At 45.4% G+C, this 22,604-nt stretch overlaps 1 protein-coding gene across 5 annotated transcripts in view; it reads left to right on the top strand.

Annotated features, from left to right (window-relative positions):
• Positions 1 to 22,604, top strand: part of LOC119187730 (histone-lysine N-methyltransferase EHMT1-like) — a 284,030-nt gene that overhangs the window by 129,540 nt on the left and 131,886 nt on the right. For all 5 annotated transcript variants that reach the window (XM_075878680.1, XM_075878676.1, XM_075878679.1 and 2 more), the window contains 4 exons: positions 2,544 to 2,648; positions 20,283 to 20,398; positions 21,934 to 21,972; positions 22,066 to 22,129. In XM_075878680.1, the coding sequence (XP_075734795.1) occupies positions 2,544 to 2,648; positions 20,283 to 20,398; positions 21,934 to 21,972; positions 22,066 to 22,129 (324 nt within the window). The remainder of the gene's footprint in view (positions 1 to 2,543; positions 2,649 to 20,282; positions 20,399 to 21,933; positions 21,973 to 22,065; positions 22,130 to 22,604) is intronic.

The following is a 22,604-nucleotide window of genomic DNA, read 5'->3' as shown; positions in this document are numbered from 1 at the left end:
CTGCAGCCTAGGTAACTTTAAGCAGCAATAAATACCTTTACTTTGTAGCTTTAGGGATCTACTACTCGAAATTTTGAAGAAATGACCGCCGTATCACTGAAGGCTACACGGCGGGCTTGGAAAGAAGCGACTATCGGCATGTGCGGTGGCAGAGCAGGCGAGTTCTTGCCGTGACATCATTTCAACGCGACTGCAGCAATGCCAGGGTTGGTTCTTGGGGCTAATAACAAACGCTTCAAACTCGTGTGTGTGGCAAGTACACTGGCTGTAATTGTATTAGCCTTGTGACTTACTGCGCGCAACTAGGAATGATCGTTCCAAGTGGCAGTAAATGCTTCCGATGAAGGGGTGGAGATTTTTGTGCAATAGTACATCGTTAATGCATGCATACACATTGGGAAAAGTCAGATGAGTCACTTGCTCTCTTGCCGCATAGCCTTTGTATTCCATGTCGTAGTTTTAAAATGAGTGTTTTGGAATGAGAGTGCACTACTTAGACGTGGACAGAAAGACAATGCCAAGCGTCTAATAGTGCGCTCTCATTTCAAAACAGTCGTGTATCACCAACTCGCCATTTAAAATGAGTTGTGATTTTCTCCATGCCTTGCTGTTAGTGGCACTGGGATATCGGAAAGTATCGAATTTCATTCACAGAAACCTATGTGACCCCTGAAATGACTGATATGTGTACTGGCACACCTTCTGGGCTATTTAAGACGTGACGGTGGTGATTTAATGGTCGGAAAAGGTAAAAGGCAGGAATTCAGGTTTTTTTTTTTAACTGCCTAATTTTTAGAACGTTTTCGTGGTCCTTGATGAAAATGAAACAGCAACTGTAAATATTTTAATAAATTTATTTTTATTGAAAGTCCACTCATAAATTGCTAAGTTCATGCATGACAAATTATCCTCATAGTCTTCTTTTGCACTACTTGAGGCTTTTACAGATCTTTTGCAGCTGTCATTTCCTAAACCAAACAACAGACCTGCTGTTAAAATGGAAAGAGCACATACCAAATCATTAATTCCGCTGACTTTGAGAATGAGACAATAGTGCTGGTCTAAATACCAATTAAATAGTTTTTGTTAAACCGTACTCTCTTGTCATCCCATTGCAACAGTTCTACATTAGACATAAGAGGTATCTAAGAAAGTGCTTTCCCAAAATTGGCATTTTTTTTTCAAAATTTTTGGCATCCCAAGATTCATGTCTGCTCTTGAATGAAAGGATTAACTTTTATTTTGTGTAGGCAGAAGATGAAAAGTGGTAGTGCAGCCACAATTTTTTCCGGAAGTTGTGAAATGCGGCAGTACTCAATGAGTGATGATAGGTGGCACTTCACACAAGTAAAAAATGTGTGTCAAGCATTCGATTGTCATCATAGTATCTTAATTGTGTGCATTTTGCGATTGTTTTTTATCACTATACATGCTTGGCTGAGACTGGTAAACGGTTATGGAAAAATATTGCTACATACATGTATATTGATATTGTAGGGGGCGACGAGACGGTTGCAAAATCTTTCACAATCTTTCTAAAATGAAGTCCTACAAAACTTTGGACATCTTTGACTGACTGGGGTACAGGAAAACTGGTTACTGCACGAATTTTCTCGGGGTTCGGCTGCACACCAGAGGCGTCAACAAGGTGCCCCAGCACTGTAATTTGCGGGCATTTGAAGTGGCACATCGACGATTTAATTGAAGGCCTGCAGTGCGGAATATGTCGAGAATAGCTGACAAATGCTGAAGGTGGGTCTCAAATGTTGGCGAATATACAACGACATCGTCAAGATAACAAAGACATGTTGACCATTTGAACGCTTGTAGCAGAGAGTCCATCAAGACAAGTTCTCTAGCCCAAGGCTAGTTTGCTGGGTGAGCTGGCTTTGCATTATGTTACGGAGAAGAAGAGACGCCGTATCGACAAGGCTGGGGATTAGATGTAATCAAAACCAGCAGTAATGGTGTGACCGGTTCACCAGCGATCGAGCGGAGACCACCCTTCGTCTTCCTCGTCAGGCACAGACGCGCGTCGCCCCCTAGAATATCAATATACATGCATGTAGCTATATGCCCCGAGAGCCTCTTTCTCTTTCTTCAAAAAAAAAAAATAACAATAACAACAGTCATTGAACAGGTTATGCAGTGTTTATTTAGATGGCTGTCTGGGATAGAGTTATTCCCATTATAAAGTTGATTGAACTGATATTTTACTTAGCTACATTTGAAGACAAATTAACATTTGTTCTTTTATATAAAGTAGAGTTGCTGACTAATTCTTTTTTTTTTTTTTGCTGGGAAATTGTTCGAACTAATATACAGTCTCAAAAAGTCAATTCTAATCAAAATAAATTTTCCCATACCTCAGGTCAGGTGACCACTTTTGCGAAAGATGTCTTATCACTAAGTTGTTTCTGTTGCTGCACCTCATAATCCATAGAGAGGAGGTTATAGAAAGTTAGTTTCTTTATATTGAAGACTTTGTTTTATTGAAATTTGTTATATTGATGTTAGACTGCATGTGTGTGCAACTTTTGCAGGATGAAGGAGGTTGGACGCCTTTGGTGTGGGCTACTGAGCATCGACGGGTCGGTGTTGTGCAATTGCTGTTATCCAAGGGTGCAGACCCAAATCTCAGGGACAGTGTGAGTAAATGTAGCTCTATGACGTATAGTAAATCGTACTGTGTCAAAGAGATCGTAATGCTTATTGAAAACATTGCTTGATTAAAGAAAACAGTTAAAAATTGTTTATTAGTCATGTGCTTTGACAGTTAAAATAATTTTACATTGTGAGGATTGAGGTGCCTCTTCCTAGTGCCTTATCCCCAGGGGTGCAACAGCTGCATCAGTTGCACCAATTTGATACAATTTCCCACTTTCCTGTCGGGCTGTGCCAAAATGTCCGACTAGCCTCAAAACTTTCTCAGTTGCACTGGTTTCAGCTAGAAATATAGGCCATGTTGCCCACGTGCAGTTTGTGTCAGCAATCAATCCAATAGCGAGACCCTAACCCTACACTATGGTGTAGAATATATTCCCATCAGGTCAGGGCACTTGCGAGACGTAATTAAGCAGATGAAGTAACGAAACTGAGCTTGCATCGGTCCGCTGATCGCACCAGGTACGTATTGGCAGGATGACGCAAATTCAAAACAAAGATGCATTGCCATAGCCGCCAACGCTTCGCAGGAAGTATGAACTTCCTAGCCAGCGGATGCGGCTCCAGCATGTTAGCAACTTGGAGGGTCTTGAACAAGAATGCCGCATTGGAAAACACGGACACAGCAGACGCGGTCGAAACAACCCAAACAACACATTTATTGAACTTCTTTTAGATCGACGATATGGTCGGCTGAATCAAATACATGGCCCCTGGCGCCATGTATTCTCAGCTGCTGACTCGCAGGTCACGGGATCAAATCTCGGCTGAAGCGGCTGCATTTTCGATGGAGGCGAAAATGCTGTAGGCCCGTGTGCACAGATTTAAGCGCATGTTAAAGAACTCCAGGTGGTTGCAATTTGCTGAGCCCTCTACTACAATGTATCTGATAATTATGTGGTGGTTTTGGGACGTTAAACTCCACATATCACTCAAATCAAATACATCGCTAGGGATCGACACTTACACAACCTTACACAATATTTCAATACACTCAAATATAAGAACAAGCACCAAGTAGCGCAAAGGTGGCCTCAACTCTCCACGATGGCCCACGACATACGACCCGCAGTGCCGTCCCCATCAAAACACCTCGGGAGACAACCGTTTGCGCCACACGCCAAAGAGCCTTGGCGATCTTTTCTGTCCAGCCACCCAGGCTTGCCGCTGGGCGTCACTGCATGTGCCACCCTGCTAACCATAATGATGACGATGAAGAAGATTGCGTGCGGTTGCTTCGCCACCTACCGCTCACCAGCTGTTAACCCTAACTGCAGCCTATCCGCCAAGCACGCATGTACCATGAGGCGAAGTCAACTTTATAGGGGGTGATAGCACCCTCAAACTATAGAGCTGGAAGCGCATATCATGTTTCTAGCAGTAAGACGGTAAGTTTGGCCAGTTGGTTAGGATCCATCGTGAACAGTGCAACACCAGAAAACACAAGACAGGGAAAGAGCAAAAGAGAAAGAAAAAACGGTGCTGACTCACAACTGTTGTTTATTGGAAAAAAACGGGGTGAAAAGTATATATATATAGGTACTGGCAGCCTACATCACGACATGCGTAGAACAAGAGGTGCACCGAGGTAGCGTTGTCACACTTATAGCATTAATCAAGATCGGCCTAAATAACTTAATTCTTTTTCATGCAGTGTGTCATGAACCAATGCACTTGCTACCTCTCATCTTTATACGATATGCCTCAGCGATTTCTCTTGTTAGTTGGTTAGGATGCTTGAAGATGATGGTGGCTCTCTCAAAAATCGGACAACAGCATGACCTGCAATGTTCTGGTAGAAGGGAGCATGAGTTATCTCTTCGAGGGGTCGTGCGACTTCATCTACTGGAACATTGCAGGTCATGTGGTTGTTGTCCAATTTTTTCATAACCAACTAACTAGATAAATTGCTGAGGCATATCATATTAAGATTAGGGGTAGCAAGTGCATTAGTGAACCATCTGTCACACTGCATGAAAAAGAATTAAGTTATTTAGGCCAATCTTGATTATTGTCATAAGTGTGACAATGCTATCTCTGTGCACCTCTTGTTCTGCGCAAGTCGTGATGTAGGCTGCCAGTACCTATATATATACTTTTCACCCCGTTTTTTTCCAATAAACAACAGTTGTGAGTCAGCGCCGTTTTTTCTTTCTCTTTTGCTCTTTCCCTGTCTTGTGTTTTCTGGGGTTGCGCTGTAAATAAGTTCACGATGGATCATGTTTTCTGTCCGCAGACAGAGCGTGCTGAAAACGCCAGTGTTACCAGCTGCCACGTTGGTCGCTATAGCAACGACACATGCATCTTTTTGTCTTGAAGTTAGGTTAGTTGCGTCCTCCCAACAAAAGGTATCCGATGCTGTCACCGGACCAATGTGCATGCACCGCTGTTACTTTATCTGGTAGAACATGCCTTGAAAGCGAGCCAAGAAGTTGTGTCTAAACCTAACCCCATCGCGAAAAAAGGGGGGCGGGGGCGTAGTGGTGTTTGAAAATTTCTTGATCGTATTCTAACCCGTGCAGAACGCTGCTTAAGCCACCTTTGCTTGGTGCCCTGTGGAAAAGCGAATCACAATTTGGAAAGAGCTGTTCGCACTACTAACTGGACAGCACATTTTCTGCAATTACTCGTGGGTATATGCTGCATAATTGGGAGCATTAGCATGGTTTCCAATCACAGGAAAAGTTACTGGCAATCATTTGAAACGGTGTACAACATTTTTGCCTCGCTAAAAAAACAGTGCACCAGTTTTTTGTTTTTTTTATGTCAACCCTACTGCTCAATTTCACTAATCTTCTGATTTTCAAGGTCGCCAGCTTGGCAGATCTACATTTGAATTCATAGTCTGTCAAACGATTTGACCGACGGGGCAAATGCTTATGTAGACTTTTAGGGGGGGGGGGGTCGGAAAACTACTTCTATTCAAATAGCAGTGCTCAATTTTACTCTGCACAAATTAGGTGATGTTGAATGGTTTGCACACTTATTTTTTAATGTAGGCTTCGCATTTTATACTGCTCTATATTTGGTCTTTCATGATGAAAAATGGAGTTTTTTTCCCATAACCTGCTCCAAGTTTGCATTTTAGTGCTCCAAAAGTAAGGTTTTGCTGCTCCGAAAATTGCTCCGAATTCTATATTGGCTGTTAAACCCCTGTTATTCCTCATATTGACCCATGTCTACATGTGGGCAAAAACGATGATGGGGGGGATTTAGCGACACCAGGTAGTGGGCCTCTGGCTTGACTCGAGAACGAAGAAGACAACCTTGCGGCTCAGCTGTTGAGAACACGCTGCTTTCGCTGTCTCATGGTGTACCTGTGCTTTGTTCGCGTTGTACCGCGACACTGGTGGAAGTGTTGGCCCGCGACCCCGCCTGATACTCCACACTCCCACGGGGAGCCGTTCATCCAGCCCGGACACATTTGTCGACACTCCCTTGCATCGCTTCAGTCGTCGCTTGCGAGGCCTCCCTCCAAAGTTCACCCCATCGCAGGAACACTCTACAAGGCACCGTTCACATCTATCAATGGCCACCGCCAGTCCACAACAGTTACTACGAGACAGTAGTTTGCCAACCCTATTTTCGGTAACCCTTTTTGCCCGCTGGTGCCTGATCGCTTCGGTGTTGGAGCACATGAAGACTTTGAAGACTGGCTTGATCACTATGAACGTGTCGCCAACACCAACCAATGGTCTCTTGAACAAAGGCTTTCCCGCGCCTATTTTTATCTCGTCGACAGCGTTCGTACTTGATACGAGAACAGAGAAGGCAGTTTGTCAGCATGGAGTGACTTTAAAAGAGGGATGATTGATACATTTGCCGATGTCGACCGGCGCCAACGTGCGCAGCATTTACTCGAGCTACAGGTTCAGAAACCAAATAAACGGTCGCAAAGTTCGCTAAGGACATGGCCCGTCTCTTCTGTAGAGCTGACCCGCACATGACCGACGACAAAAAGTTACCCTACCTCATGTGCGGCGTTAAAGAGCAATTGTTCACCGGACCTTTGCGGGACCCGCCAAGCACTTTGACAGACTTCATCAAAGAAGCTACATTTATCGAACGGGCGCTTCACCTACAATGCCGACAATACGATCGCTTGTCCAGCAGCGTCCACATTCAAGTCGTCACTACGACATCTGACAATCAAAGCTCGTTGTGCGATTTAATACGAGAGATTGTTCACGAAGAGCTGCTGAAGCTGCAGACTGTGGTCACGGAACCATCCACGGCATCTGTCGCTGAAGTCGTCCGCAAAGAAATACGCCAAGCGTTTTCAACAGCTGATCCAACTCACGATCAGCGACCTATGAGCTACGCAGCCATGCTTCACCGCCCGCTGCATCGTCGTACTGCCAGCCATCGGCAGCCGTTCCTTGGTAGCCTCCGCAAGAACAGACACCGCGGCGCCCTGCCGTCGTGCCGCCATACGAAATGTCACTGTACCAAGAGCCGTCTCCCAACGAGACACAGCATTTGCCACATTACAAGCCGTTGCGGCATCCACAGCTTCGTAAAATAGACGCCTGGCGCACTGTAGATAGGCGTCGGCTTTGTTTTACCTGCGGAGGTGTGGTCCACATTTCCCGTCATTGCTGGCACCGCGACGATATGTTTCCACCTCTTCGGCGATAATCTGACGATCGACGTGCCAACGGCGACTACGCACCACGCCTGGACGCTCCTTCTCAAGGACCCCCCTTGTCTCAGTCCCATTTTGACAACTGCCGTGCCAACAATTCATCAGTGTGCCTGATTACCAGCCAGGTTTGGGACGTCGACCACGCTCTCCCTCTCCGGCATATTCACCTTCGTCGCGCCACCGCACTACAACCGACGTCAGTTGAAGGAGGTCACCAAGTCCACGCCGGGGAAACTGAAGGTGGCGACCTCCGGGGGTGAGGTTGCAGGCCGTCAAGCCCTCGTTACTCTTACCACAGGACGCTGTAAAGCCGAGTAGTTGTAACACCGACGAAACTGTGACCACAGATCTTACTGTTTCTGTAGACAGACAGCAAGTAACAGCCTTAGTTGACACCGGTGCCGACTTTTAAATCATAAGTGAAAACCTTGCCGTATGCCTAAAAAAAAGTGAAGACTACGTGGACAGGACCTCACCTGAGGACAGCAGGCGGCCAGCTGTTGATGCCAGTCGGAAGGTGTACGGTAAGACTCGACATCGGTGGCTCTTCTTTTGTGGCGACGTTCGTCATCCTCACTTCATGTTGCAAGGACTTGATCATAGGGATGGACTTCTCAAGAGAATATATGGTGCCGTCATCAACATCCCGGACCGTTCAATTACGTTCCGCAACAGCCCTGGTTTAGTTGATTGTTCAGACGCAATACGTAACACTTTACGTATAATTAATGATGATGTGGATATCCCGCCACCGTCATGCACTTTTGTTTCGGTGGAAGGGCACGAAGTGTTTGATGGTGAAGGCATTGCCGACCAAATCAGCTCGCTGCTATTTAGCCATGGCATATGGGTCGCACGAGGTATCATCCGTCTCACTGGTGGACGCAAGAATTTGCTTCTGACCAACTTTAGTACTGAGCGCCGGCACCTTCCGAAGGGCACAGCTATCGCTTTGTACGACAATATCGTAGAAATGCGAGGCAGTTTATGTTTGTCGGTATTGGACGAAGCGCCTAATCAAGAACCAAAACCTGTTCTTGACGCTGGCACTACTCTGTCAAAGGACGAGTGACGGAGACTTCTTCAGCTGCTAGCCGAATTCCGCGACTGCTTTTCATCGACATCACGAATTGGTCAAACACCTTTGACAAAGCATCGAATAATCACCGAGGACACGGCGAGACCTATCCACCAGAACCCTTATGGCGTAGCTGTAGAGAAACACGAAACCATACAACAAGTCGTGAAAATGCTTGAAGATGACGTCATTCAACCGTCACAGAGCCCCTGGGCTTCGCCTGTAGTGCTAGTAAAGAAAAGGGACGGCACCCTGTGTTTTTGGGTGGACTACAGGAAGCTGAATTGGGTGACCAAGAAAGATGTGTACCCGCTCCCACGTATTGATGACTGACTCCCTTGACAGACTTCGGCACGCTCGCTACTTTTCTTCCATGGACTTGAGGAGTGGATACTGGCAGGTCGAGGTAGACCTAAGAGACCGAGAAAAAAACGCTTTTGTGACACCAGATGGCTTATACGAATTTAAAGTCTTGCCTTTCGGTTTGTGCTCCGCGCCCGCTACTTTTCAAAGGCTTATGGACACGGTACTTTCGGGATTGAAGTAGAAGACGTGCCTAGTCTATCTGGACGACGTTATAATGTTTTCGACCACTTTTGACGAGCATCTCAAAAGGCTGGAAGTTGTTTTACGTGCCATACGGTCCCCGGGCCTAACATTGAAACCAGAAAAGTGTTATTTCTGTTTTCACGAACTTCAGTTTCTCGGTCACGTCATCAGCAACGCAGGCGTCCGGCCCGATCCTGGAAAAATTATCGCCGTCACACAGTTCCCAGTACCCTCCAATAAAAAGGCTGTCAGACGCTTCCTGGGCCTTTGTGCCTATTATCGCCGGTTTATCGCAGGCTTCGCCCCCGTCACGTCGCCACTAACTCGTCTCACAAGAGACTACGTTGCCTTTGAGTGGAAAAAAGAACAGGAGGCTGCCTTTAATGACCTACGCCAACGTCTTCAAACGCCCCCGGTGCTTGCCCACTTCGACAAAGAAGCCCCGACGATGCTTCACACAGACACTAGCAATGTAGGTCTTGGGGCTGTGCTTGTGCAACGGCAAGAGGACACAGATAGAACGATCGCCCACGGAAGCCATACGCTAACACGCGCATAGGTTAGCTATTCAACAACAGAGAAAGAGTGCCTCGCCGTAGTATGGGCAGTGATGAAATTTCACCCGTACATGTATGGCCAGCACTTCAAAGTTATTAGTGACCATCACTCCCTTTACTGGTTAACTAATCTAAAAGATCCCACCAGCCGATTAGCGCGTTGGAGCCTAAGACTGCAAGAGTTTGGCATGACGATCGTACACAAGTCAGGCAAGCGACATATGGACGCTGACTGTCTGCCCGTTCACCCGTTGAGTCGGCAACCCTACCTGAGGAGGAGGAAACGGCATTTCTCGGTGTCCTCGACACGACCCCCATCGCGCAGCAACAACGTGACAACACTGAGTTGCTTGGCTTAATTAACCACTTGGATGGCAGATCTCGGAAGGCGCCAAGGGTTTTCGCAAGAGTGTTGTCATCGTTGTGTTTACGGGGCGGAGTACTCTACAAAAAAAACTTTTCGTCTACAGGATCCGCTTATCTGCTCGTCATCCCAGCAGCCCTTCGTACCGAAGTACTCAAAGCATGCCACAACAAGGTGACCTCTGGCCATTTGGGATACACGAGAACGTTGGCCAGAGTACAGCAAGGGTATTACTGGCCGAGACTAACCACAGCTGTGAAGCACCACGTTCGGACCTTTCTCGACTGCCAGCGAAGCAAGTCACCACCGACTAAACCAGCTGGCCTCCTGCAACCCGTGCAGGTCCCAACAGCTCCATTCTACCAGATCGGCATGGACATTTTGGGCCCACTACCTACTTCTACTGCAGGGAACCGCTGGGTTATCGTCACGACGGTTTATCTGACCTGTTATGCCGAGACAAAGGCTATCCAGAGAGGTGCATCAGTGGAGGGGGCAAGATTTTTTCATCGAGAATATTGTACTGAGGCATGGTGCACAAACAGTCGTGATCACAGACAGAGGAGCCGCATTTATGGCAGCTCTTTTGGATCACGTCCTCATGCTGAGAAGATCAGCGCATCGTAAAGCCTACGACCCACAAACGAACGGGCTGACAGAGCGTCTAAACAAAACCATTGAAGACATGCTTTCGATGTACGTAGACGTTGAACACAAAAATTGGGATGAAATCTTGCCATACATAACGTTTGCATACAACACGACCAAGCAAGAAACGATCCGCATGACCTCGTTCAGCCTCGTTCATGGACGAGAAGTACGAACTATGTTAGATGCGATGCTACCGCACGAAAGTGACGACCTCGACCCAGATGCCAACACGATTACGGAACACGCGGAAAAAGCTAGGCAACTTGCACGTTTACAGATCCGCCAGCAGCAAGAGTACGATGCAGGCCGCTACAATTCTCACTGCAGAACAGTTGTCTATCAAACTGGCAACAAAGTATGGGTTTGGACACCCATACGGAAACGAGGACATTCCGAAAAGCTCTTAAGAAGATACTTTGTGCCATACCGAGTGCTGCGACAACCGAGTGAGATCACTTATTAAGTTGTTCCCGACAGTTCGTGTAGTACCAAGCGTCGCCAGCACTATCCTGAACTCGTTCACGTAATGCGCATGAAGCCTTACATCAGCGAGTGATTGCGTGAGACTTTTTAAAAAAAAAAAAACTGCATTATTGACTTCGCAACGAGTCGATGCTCTTTGAGAGGGAGGCAAATGACCCGTGTCTACATGTGGACAAAAAGGATGATGGGGGGACTTAGCGGACACCAGGTAGTGGGCCTCTGGCTTGACTCGAGAACGAAGAAGACAATCTTGCGGCTCAGCTGTTGAGAACACGCTGCTTTCGCTGTCTCAAGGCGTACCTGTGCTTTGTTCGCGTTGTACCGCGACAATATTATGTGTTATGCTGGCCTAGAGCCAGCTAAATTGCCTATTGCCAGTATGACAGTATACCAACTGGCTTAAGCTTCCGCTCTTGTATGGTACTGGAGCACGTTAGGAGACATGGCTAGAACACTGAACTTGCTTTCATGCACAAGCTGTGCTTCTCTTTCCTGGCATCGAGTCACCACGCTATCATACATAGATGCGCCCTAATTGGCGCCATGATTGTTCTCGAGCACCCTTACTACTCGGGCTCCCTGCTGTGTGACATTCTTTCGCTGCAAAGGGATGCTTACAGGCCTGTAATGAGCAGGTAACATAGGGCCTTTGCTTGACAACTTCTCATTCGGCTGCTCAGTAGGCCTTTTCTTTGGTTGGTTTATAGCGCCACAGGTGTGTTATCTTGATAAGTCTTGCAATGAGCGTTCTTTTGCTTGCAATCTGTGACTGTTGCACGGTGCTGCATCCTGGGTTAAATAACCTGCGTTTTCTGATGATCTGCTTTTGATGCCTTTCCTGTGCTGTGTTGGAGAGTTGATAAATGCTGCCATAGCACCATCTGTGCGGTGAGGTGGGGAGGAGCTGCATACCCATTCCCGACCGTGCTGGTTTGGAAAGCCTCACGTAAACCTGTCTACATAACATACACCCATGTTTTACTGCATTGAATCGGAATAATTCAGGTTATTGTCTTTACCAAACAGTAGGGAAAGTGCCCACTCCTTTCTCCTAAGTGAGCTTTGAGATAAGCTTTCATAAGCTTTCTGATAAACTTAAAGGGGCCCTGCAACACTTTTTCAGCATGGTCAGAAAGCTCTGCTGATTGGTAGTTGAGGCTCCTGAGAACATGCGAGCCAAACATTATAGCACAGCATATGGCCTGGAATTTACAATGAATTATCAGTCAGCTGAAAATAACTTTCTCTTCTCCTGACAAATGATGCTAAATACTCAAAAAATCACTGCTTCATATACTCAACTTCCGTTCTATTGGTTGAATCGAGCACGGCGGGCTCCTAGTTACTGTGGCTGCCGCGGAAGGCCACCACGCGCGCGTGTATGATCACCCTTAAAGTTGGCTTTGATTTCAAAGAAAAAAAAAGTGCTCAAGGTCATGAGATGCACATGACATGCCTTCATTCCACCATGCCACTCCTTCCTACTTAGCTTCGAGTACTTTCATCTACATGAAAGAAGAGAGAAAGCAATCACAGCGTGCGACATAGTTTTGTAACTTCCCTCATACTTGACAGATTCCAAAAATTTTTGCGGCCGTTGATTTGTGAAGCAATAAGCTCTTTTAGTGAAGCCATTTCATGGCTACTTGGAAAAGTGTTGTGGGGCCGTTTCATCGGGCAGGCTAGTCTTTGGACCAAAAAGTGACAAAAAAATTCATTTTCTTAAATTAACATATTTTGTTTTTGCAAGTATTTTTCTATCTCTTTGCAAATTTTCACACACCAAGAAGTGGTAATTTTTTTCAATGTCATTCTAACTGTCCAGATTCTTGGAGCTGTTAACGTGCAGAACCTGCAAAAAAATGGGGAACCGACTTCGAGGCTTCTTTATAATTTGCCGGCACCTGCGTTAGACGCTCTGCTATGAATGTAAATTCATAGCAGAGCTTCTATGAGCACCTTTACGATGATTGCGAAAAATGCACACTATGATTGTTGCTTTTTGAAGAAGCTGTGTGTTTTCAATTTTTACCATTTTTCTCAAAAGAGTAAATTTACGACTGTTCAATTTTAAGGCCTCAATATCTCTTCAGCTAGGTCAGGTACGACAATAATTTTACTTGCAATGGAAACGTGTATGTGTGTAGAATGCAAGTATGGGAGCAGAATTTAGAGCACAAGCCTTTTTAATTAATAACTCATCATAACTGTAACACAATTTCAACTGCTTTTGAAAATGGATAGTTCATTTTGCTGTAAAATAACCAAGAAAGGCCTAAAAACTAAAGCTCTTGCATACTTTCAATCTATAGTCATTAGACTATGTTGGCATATCTTAACTATCACTTTTAATTAAGCACTTTTTTTCTATAGCGGCCTTAAACAACAGGGGGTGAACTTAAGTTATCTCAGGAACAAGATGAGTTACAGGAAAACTAATTAAATATTTGAAATCGGCAGAAAAAACTGCATAATCCTGTGGAATTTGAAAGTTCACTGAAGAAATAAACAAAAAATGTCTAAGACCACTCTGCCCTCTTTAGAGCATCGTTGCAACACCTAGATGGTGCTGGCGAAAACACTGGTCAGCCATTACTCTCGTGCAGCATTGTAGCATTTATCAGCTGTAATAGACAAAGGAGGGGGTTTAGGGCAAAATATGCTCTGTGCATGAACATCCCTTGCTAGCCATCTGTTAATCAAATTAAGGAACACAAAAGGGAAAAAGATATGTGTATTTTTAAATCAACCCGCTACAATAAAAGAACATAAAATGCCACTCTTATTGCAAAAGTGGGTTGACTGCCTGTGTTTTGAGGGTCTCTAGACAGTGCAAGCTTTCTATGAAGTCACAAACATTAAAACGTATTCCTAGCTTATTGATAGAGGGGCTGCATCGTTTTTGCAATTATATACAAGACAAATGCAAAGTGGCCTATCGCAAGTGAACGTGGAAAAGCAGTTTTAAACCTTGAAATAGACAATATCAAATTACCTAAAAGACGAGTTGAAGATTTAGTGAGATCTAACAGACAATCATGCCAAGGAAAGTATAGGGGGTGCTATTAGAACTAACTGTAATGTAAATGTGAAGAAAGAAAAGCGGACGAAAAGATAACTTGCCCGAAGACTGAAGTTGCGACCTTTGAATAACGCGTTCGATGCTCTACCAACTGAGCTACAGTTAACTCCCGTTAGGACGAATTCTTGCTTAAGGGGAACAACACTGGAGTGTTTGCTTGGTTTCTTATAGGCTTATTGCAGAAAAGATTTGCTTAAGACAAACTGCCTAACAGGCCTCTTCTGTTAAGACGAACTCTTGCAGTGACCCACAATGACGGAAACTCCTCGCAATGAACATTGTATTCTTGGTGGGATCATTCAGGCAAACAAGAAAAATCAAAATTAAAAAAAGAAAATCCTTTCTGGTGCAAAGACTTAAAGCAAATCGCAATCAAGTTTGATGGGGAGGGAGAAAGGCAGATAAGTAAAAAAGAAAGGTCAGCACATAAAGCTAGTATCTCGCTCACCTCTAGCCTTTAGGTGGAGAAAGGGACAGCTTTATCAGCAAAGAAAACAACAAAAAGCGTTCGTCCTTTCATATTCCCTTCTCATGTTCTTCAGTTTCCGAACAAGAGTACAGTGGAAAAAAAAGAACATAAGAGTTTGGCTAGATGGGAAAATGCAAGGAAAGGCCCCCCCCCCCCCCCCCCCAAAAAAAACAAAAAAACAATGAAAGTGAAAATGGGAACAAAAATTGTCTGTACATTATCATCACATGAAACACATATGCAACACTAGCACTCCCATCAGAAGAGTCATATGCATTGTCATCACCACACAATGGCGCCTGAGCACGTGTTGTGGTCTGTTTTCATTATTTTTAATAGGGCCTGTGTGTCTTATCTGTTTGCAGTAAAATGCAGCGAATTGTGGTGCACTATTTTCATTTTGAAAGTGCAGGACAAAGGAAGCTCGTTTTGCACACTAAATAGGTATAGCTTAGTTAATTTCCTCCTCCTCAACTAGCTTCTACACTAGCTAAGGAGGGAAGATGTTTGAGGTTCGGAATGGGTCTCCTCGATGACTCGAGTGCACGGTGGCAGCGCGAAGGAAGAGCGGCAAAGAGACGCTTTATTGCACCCTCAGGCGTCTGCCCGAGCCCGAGCCCGAACCTCCACTCTCCCATTTCAGATTCATACATCCTCTTTTTAACCCTTGGTTGAACAAAGGGTCTCCACACAAGCCAATCACACGTGTGGGCCCGCATCACCGCACCCAATTGCAAAATCACTTTCACAACAAGCACTGCATTGGTGAAATTCCGTTACGAAATACAACACGAGAGGGGATAGGTTCTCCCTGTGTCACACACTCTCCCATGCCATGCCGTGTATCGGCCGACCTCTGTTGGTAGCCGTTCTCACGCTCAGGCTCCATCAGCTTTCTCATTAACGTCGCTTAAAGTGCGGAGGTTACACCATCTGGCCCTGTGTGCTGACCAGGTGTGCATGTGACAGCGAGGCATCCTGCCATCTTAACAACACTCGGTAATGGCGTAGAGCGGGGGAGAATGAGCTCACGTCTGTGCCGCGACTGTCTCGGTCAGCCCAGTGGTCGGGTCCCCGTGCCATTCTCAATAGCATGCGTGCATGTCAACAACGACTTAAACTCAGACAGCAGCGCCTGGCCTGCTTCTTGCCAGACGCTCTTTCGAGTAAGTCTTCCCCTTCTAGTCCCAAACGGGGGTGACCTTGACGGAACCGTGTGAACGAAGGAGTCTCCTTTTATTTCCCGTGCGCAGGTCTCCCGCATATGCCTTCACGGAAGCAATCAGCTTCGTTAGTTGACGGGTCGGGAACTGGCTCCACGCTCTGCATCAGCCGCATTATTTGCGCTACACACAACATGCCGCTAAAGGCTATCTCATACTAACTAGCTTCATCGTGTCTTTTTTGTGCGCCTGAGGATTGTGAACGTGAGTAGCGTAATTATGTATCTTCAGCTGCATGTTGTTCAGAAGAAGTTACTGTGGGCTGAAAAAAGAAAATATCCGAACCTTAAAGGAAAGCTTACAGACTTTCATAAGCAACTTGGTGTACATTGTCTTTGTCAAGATTGCGGTGTGCAACGGAAGCGTGTCCAAGAGTGATTGCAAAGCCAGTAAAACAGCCTCTAAAAAGGTGAACAGCCAGAATAAGTTTTCTATTCTTTGAAAGAAAATTATGCTTGTCTCTTCCTCTTTATTTTTTTCTAATCAGGAAAGTAGGGTCATGCTACAATTTTATTGTTAAAATAGGGTAGCAGTTTATACATGAGCATAATTATTATGAACTTGAGGAATCAAGTACTGATTGGATTAGTCTAAATATGCTACTATTAAGGGGGGAGGCTACCCTGGAGACCGAACTTTTTTATTTTTTAAGATTGATTGATTTGTGGGGTTTAACGTCCCAAAACCACCATATGATTATGAGAGACGCCTATTTTTTTTTTTTTTTTAAGATATCTGGATGAAACTTTCAGGGGTTGTTCACTACAATAAAACTAGTGCAACTGCTAAGTTTCACGAAGCTGTGTTTCTTAGTTCCAGAGTTATTGAGGTTTAACTGGGTGCTTCACAAGGGTGCCTGAGGAAGAGTCGTGAGAAATCCCAGGACATAGTAGAAAGCTGAAATTCATTGTGGTCATTCCTTGATAGCTATCCCAGGGCGCTACAAAGCCGTTTTTTTTAATTCCCCCCCCCCCCCCCCAAATTTTCACGCAACTTTGAATTTGATGTAACCAGTAATGACCAGATTCATCAAAAATTAATTGTTTATTATAAATTAACAGCACCAATTTTCAAAAAAAGGAGCATGTTACGCCCTTGCAAGGTCATTCAGGAACAGAATAAAAAAAACGGCACACAAATCTGATGAAGGGTTTTCGAGTTCTTGCTTTCCTCAGCACCACAACTAGCAAAAAAATCCGTTCTGAGAAAACAGGCCGAGAAAGTTCAAAACCCGTGTTTTCTTCAAAAAGCTCCAGCACAGTAGCTAGAAGTGTCCTGGCGCACTCTTTTCTTCTTTTGCCTGGCCTGCATCTTCTCTTGGTGTCTTTTAGAATTCTTTTTTAGGTGTAAAGCGTCTTTTTCACGAGCTCGCTGGATGGCCAGATGACCTGGTTGAAGTCCAATGGAGTCCGATATCACTTGGGTTGCTTTGCAGCAGCCGGCATTGTAGCGCAGCACTGCTTCATGCAGTGCTGTTTCTACCGCGATCAAGGATGAGTGTTGTTCCTTCGGCATCAGAGACCACAGAATGGAGTGGAATGATTCTGATGCATTTTGCGTCTTCGCTCCCAGGCAGCGCTGAAGAAGCGACTTTTGTGACAGTCTTTCGTAGATGGGCAGCATAGCTGCAGCGACATAGTCCGGTAGGCTGTGTTTATGTTTTGGCTGTGGCTCACGCTTTGCCTCTGCAGCTCTATGGCGGCACCACGATTGAGCCCCCTCTGGGCAAAGTTCATGGTGAGGGTCCTGGTCAGTCGATGTGACGTGGTGATATGTTGCCATCACTGCACGCTGCATGGCTTTTAGGTCAGTTGAATTGTTTCTCAGGGCCCAACCATAATATCCTGTCAGCTTTTCAATGAGGGCTTTAGTCAGCTTCCCCTTCCCACTCAGTGGCTTATCACTTTTCTGCACAATGTTTCGAAGAGCACTTCCAATCCTTTTCTGAACATGGTTCAGACATTCTTCTTTTACAATTGGCACTAGCCCATACACATTCTCTTCTGTGAGGGCAGCGAAGGTACGGCTGTCTCCGTCGGACACAAGAGTGGTGTACCGCAGGCCATGCTTGGATACAGACCGCCCAAAGAGAGTCAAGCCTGCCTCCACTTCCATGCTTTTCGATTTTGCGTCTGTGTTTTTCTGGCAAATGTGGTGCTTCTGCCAGCTTTCGTATGCTGCATCTCCAGGTTTGGGCCCTGTTTGGCATCCAAGGCAGTGGTTTGAAAGAACTACAGCATCCAAGATGAGACCTGTAACGAAGTCAATCACCGATCCCACTCCTATGTGTGATGTGTGACCCCGCTTATGCCATGTGCCATCGTACACTACGGTGATGTCCTTGCAGAAGCTGGGGGTCCATTTCTTTATATGTTTTGATCACTGCTGTGGCAGAATCAGCATAAAACTTCTCCAAAGCGGTGGCCTCTGGCTTCCTGAACGTCTCTTTCAAGTGCTTTTGAAACGTCTTGTGGTGAAGACCTCTGTAAGAGACGTTCATAGCAGCCCAAAAGTCATTAAGAGCTGTTTGCCCCTTGCCTATTTGCTTTATAGCCATTATGGCGCGGACATTTACATCGAAGGCCTGCGTGTCCTTTTTGCGGGGTGATGTCCATAATTTATCGACGGTGCCACAAGAGGCGCACACGACTTCAAGTTTTGTTGCAAGTCCAAGCTTGGTGCTCTCTCGGACAGTCATAGCACCTTTCAAACATTCTTTGCACACTGTGCGGCTGAGCACGACATTAAAGATGTTCATTTGAACAAGCGAAAAATGTTCGCCCTCACTTGTCACTGCAGGTGCAAGAGCCGGCTGCATCAGTTGAAATTTCTTCTGCGTCGCCGGCGTAGACTCGAGTTCAGCGCGAACGGCGTCACGACGTTTCGCATTCGCATCGATTTCTTCCTTCGTTAGGAAACGCGTCCGCAGATGAAGCGACAGTCCACTCACGCTCGATGGCGGCACCGATTCAGACGAAGTGCTGGGTCCGGCGATATCAGAAGCACTCGGTGTCACACTGGATGGCATCGATTCGGAGCACGTGTCGAGCCCGGCGATCTCGGAAACACTCGGTGCATTTGCGGCTCCAGCCACACTCGATGTGTCGGATTCTCGACTGGCGACAGTCGACAACACAGTTTCGTCGCTGCAAGCGTCTACACAGTCGGCACCCGCAGCAGAATAGCGGAATTTCGATGATCGTACAGGCCGCATAGCGCGCCTCCGCGCACCGGACTTCCGCACTGACTTCGGCTTCGTTGCCGGCATCGCCCGCAACAACAAAGACGAAAGGCACAGAACTAGTGCAAAAAGAAAAAAAAAACGAGAGAAAATGATCGAAAAGATAGCACAAGGCGAAGAGCGGCTCGTAAGCAGACGTCTGTCGAGGCGGACGGAGCAGAGAGCAACAACGAAGCGAGCGCGCTGGACGCGCCATCGAGAGGAGCGACCGCCCCCGCTGCTGCTCAGCTGCCAATGGCGGGCACGCTTTCTCCCGCGAGATATGAATGCGCTGCTCTAGCCAATCAGCGCTCCGCATCGCATCGCGGGAAAACGCCAATAGCGTCTCAACTGTGCTGTCGACGCCATTTTGCAAGGCGGCGAACGAGAGAGAAAGAATTCACGGTCAAAACAACACCAAGATGGCGTGGGACGACCGCATGGTCCGGGAATGGCGCGCGCGCGAAGTTTGGTTTGATTTCGGGATTTGCGCCTGTTTTGGACGCCGCGGCGGCCTCGAAAATAGTATTTTTTTTTGCACTTTGCGGTTGAATTAGGTGCTGATAATTACAGAATAGGTAGTTTATGAGACATACAACCCAAAAATGTGGTTTTTCAAAAACCGACTTTTTCGCGATTTTTCGGTTTTCAAGGGCCGCGTCCCCCCTTAAAGCATAGGTTTTATGAAGCTGAGGCAAATAAATGCTCCTTCTTGTTCCTTTCCTCCCCATTATAAGCATACATTACTTCATTCAGCGTTTTCCGAAAAAGCAACATATTTGGGGTACTTGGCATGTTAACATTTGGTTTTGGGGGGCACTCCTGATAAGTCAACACATTATTGTGGTCTCTTCGAGTTCATCTTAAAGGGAGTCTACTGTATTTGTCACTCTTGCCGAAGTGCAAGTTGAGCTGTCACAGAAACACAGTCACAGTGCCCTGAAGAAACAGATTGATGATTTTTCTGAGCCGCACGGTGAATAATGTGACACTTTTTTTTTTTGCCTGAATTAATTTTTTCAGACTGCCTGGTTTTCTGGATGGTGTGGCAGCTTGGGCTAGTTAGTATGGCATGACGATAGTTATAGCGCAAGAACAAAACGACGACACAGAGACAAGAAGGACTTTCGTGTCTTTCGTGGCCTTCTTGTCTCTGTGTCGTCGTTTTGTTCTCGGGCTATAACTATCGTCATTTCTGGATGGTGCCTTGGCTCCTTGAGGGTCGGAAAAATCAGTCGGGGACTTCAGGGCTTTGTTTAGGAAGCAGCAAACTTATTTTTGTACCTTTTCATTTCAGGAGGAGAACACAGCACTACACTGGTCTGCCTACTCCGGCAATGTGAAGATTTCATGGATGTACTTGGAGCGTGGCTGTGATCCCAATGCCAGGAACGTGCGCGGTGACACTCCTTTGTTAGTATCTGTATTACTCGCATGCTACGTTAAGCTGGGTCATGTGATGAAGTAATTTAGGAATTTGAATATTTGTATAATCGAGGAATTATGAATTAAATGCTCACATTGTTATCATAGTATCACATCATGATGTGTTAGCTTTGATAACTTATTGAAGCCTTAGTGTGGAGCAGGGCTAGTCTATGTATTTACAGTTAAACCCCTTTATAAGAAACATGCTCCGAGCAGCAATTCTCGTTTTTTATATGAGGTGCCTTTTATAAGCAGGGGACCTTGTATGCATTTTCATATCCTCCGTATGTTACTGTAGGCATACTGGTGTCTCTTATATCAGTGTCTCTTATAAAGGGGTTCGGCTGTATAAAAAATGCCCAGCCATTGTATAATAGGTGTGTTAGTAGACGAATACACTACTGCTCGCATTCAAAATGTGCAAAACCTGCCTTTGTTGACCACCTGCTGTGTCTTTAATCAAGCTTTGACAGAAAATTTCATATGCGAGATAATGAGCGAGATAGATTTATCTGGAGACATGCACAACATGTACGAAATATGAAGGGCAGATATATTCTTGAACATATTTAAAATCAATTTTGAAGTGCATGTCATGCGACTGAGTGAGATGTAGAGCAACGCCGACATCGACACGGTGGCAATGTCAACAAACCTATATCACAAGTTTGTGTTGGATGGTTGCTTGCGCTTGCGGTACCCATGATTTATTCCTCTTTGCCTGCAGCTTTGCTTGTGCTGTGGCGCCCACATCACAGTATTACGTGGTGACATGGTCAGGTGTGTTTGTTTACCTTGTTGCCAGAACTTTTTGGATCCAAAACTGTGACTAGGCGCTCTAAAAACGTATCTAAATAAAATAACAGTTGTGCACCCGTGCAAACGAGGTTTCCAGCCATGTTAATTGAGTCGTAAACTATCTACTGCTACAACAGGGGGGGGGGGGGGGGGTGGAAAAAGGTGCAAAATTTGTGTTGCTGCTCGTTTAATGCAGCTAACTTCCATTAATTTTACATTGAAGGGGCTGCCAAAACTGTTTGAATGAGTGAGTAAGACAACTGTGTTATTTGGCAGTATTACTTCCACTGATTTTAACATGTCCCCGAGGTGAACTTGCACCTATGATTTATTTGTCCAAAGTATAATAGAAATGTAAAAATGACATTGGACCACCAAGTTAGGCAGAAATCAAACATGCACTTCATTTCAGGATAGGAATAACAAAAGCTTGGTCCCATAGAAATGTATGGGTGCTGACCTAGACCTTCCGTAGAGACATAACTAACTGTAGTCAAATTAGAGGAAGCCTACTGTATCACTTCAGCCTTTACTGCTTCTTTCACATTGTGTAATCGACCTAGAAGGAAGCCTATTCGGCACTTAAAGGTCAGGGGAAATCAGGATCACATTAAACTGAATATGGTCATTGATAATGACCTAATGACACAGGTGCACAGTTTTGTCAGATGTGCTTAGTTTCCAGCATGTCACACTGCATGTTTGTTCTTTCTCTTTTCAAGACACGTGGCTGCGAGGCAGGACAACTATGATGTGGTGTTGTAAGTATTTTATTGTCTGCTTGCTGTTATTATGGTTTGAATAGTCATACATGGAGATTTGCTATTTCAACTTCTCACATTCTACATATTTAGGCTGCTGATGAACAACAAGGCTCGGTGGGATATTGCAAACAAGCTTGGTCACACACCAATGGAAGTAAGTAAAACTACAGCAACTGCCGGGCCTGATTATTTTTTTTTTTCAGTTGAGGTCTGCTGAATCAGTTTACATTAAAAGCCGTGTGTTATCAGTTGTTGCATGATGACACGTTTGTCTAACCACTCGGTGCTATGCAATAAAGTTTTTGCATCACAATATTTATTCAACCAGATGAGTTCTGTGTGATTATGGTAGGTGTATAGTATGTCATAGAAGAAAAATGAACCTTTCTCCACATTTTATAATGCTGTAGGGAAAGCGAGCCTAGTTTCCTTAGAAGGAACATTCTTGAAACTTGGACAGCCAGACTAAAAGTAATCATATCCCTGTTACGGGAATAAATATAGTTATGTGATAGTTGTGCCGATCGGCCAAGCTGTACCAAGAGGTGAAACCTGCTACATCCATTCACATCTTTGGCAAAAATTTCATTATTTGTGCCAAGCACATGCCAAAAGTCATTTTTGCGTTC

This window comes from Rhipicephalus microplus, chromosome X (genome assembly GCF_043290135.1).
Source record: "Rhipicephalus microplus isolate Deutch F79 chromosome X, USDA_Rmic, whole genome shotgun sequence".
Taxonomy (NCBI): Eukaryota; Metazoa; Arthropoda; class Arachnida; order Ixodida; family Ixodidae; genus Rhipicephalus; species Rhipicephalus microplus.
Note: the sequence above shows the minus strand (reverse complement) of the source record. Positions and strands in the feature narration are given on the sequence as shown.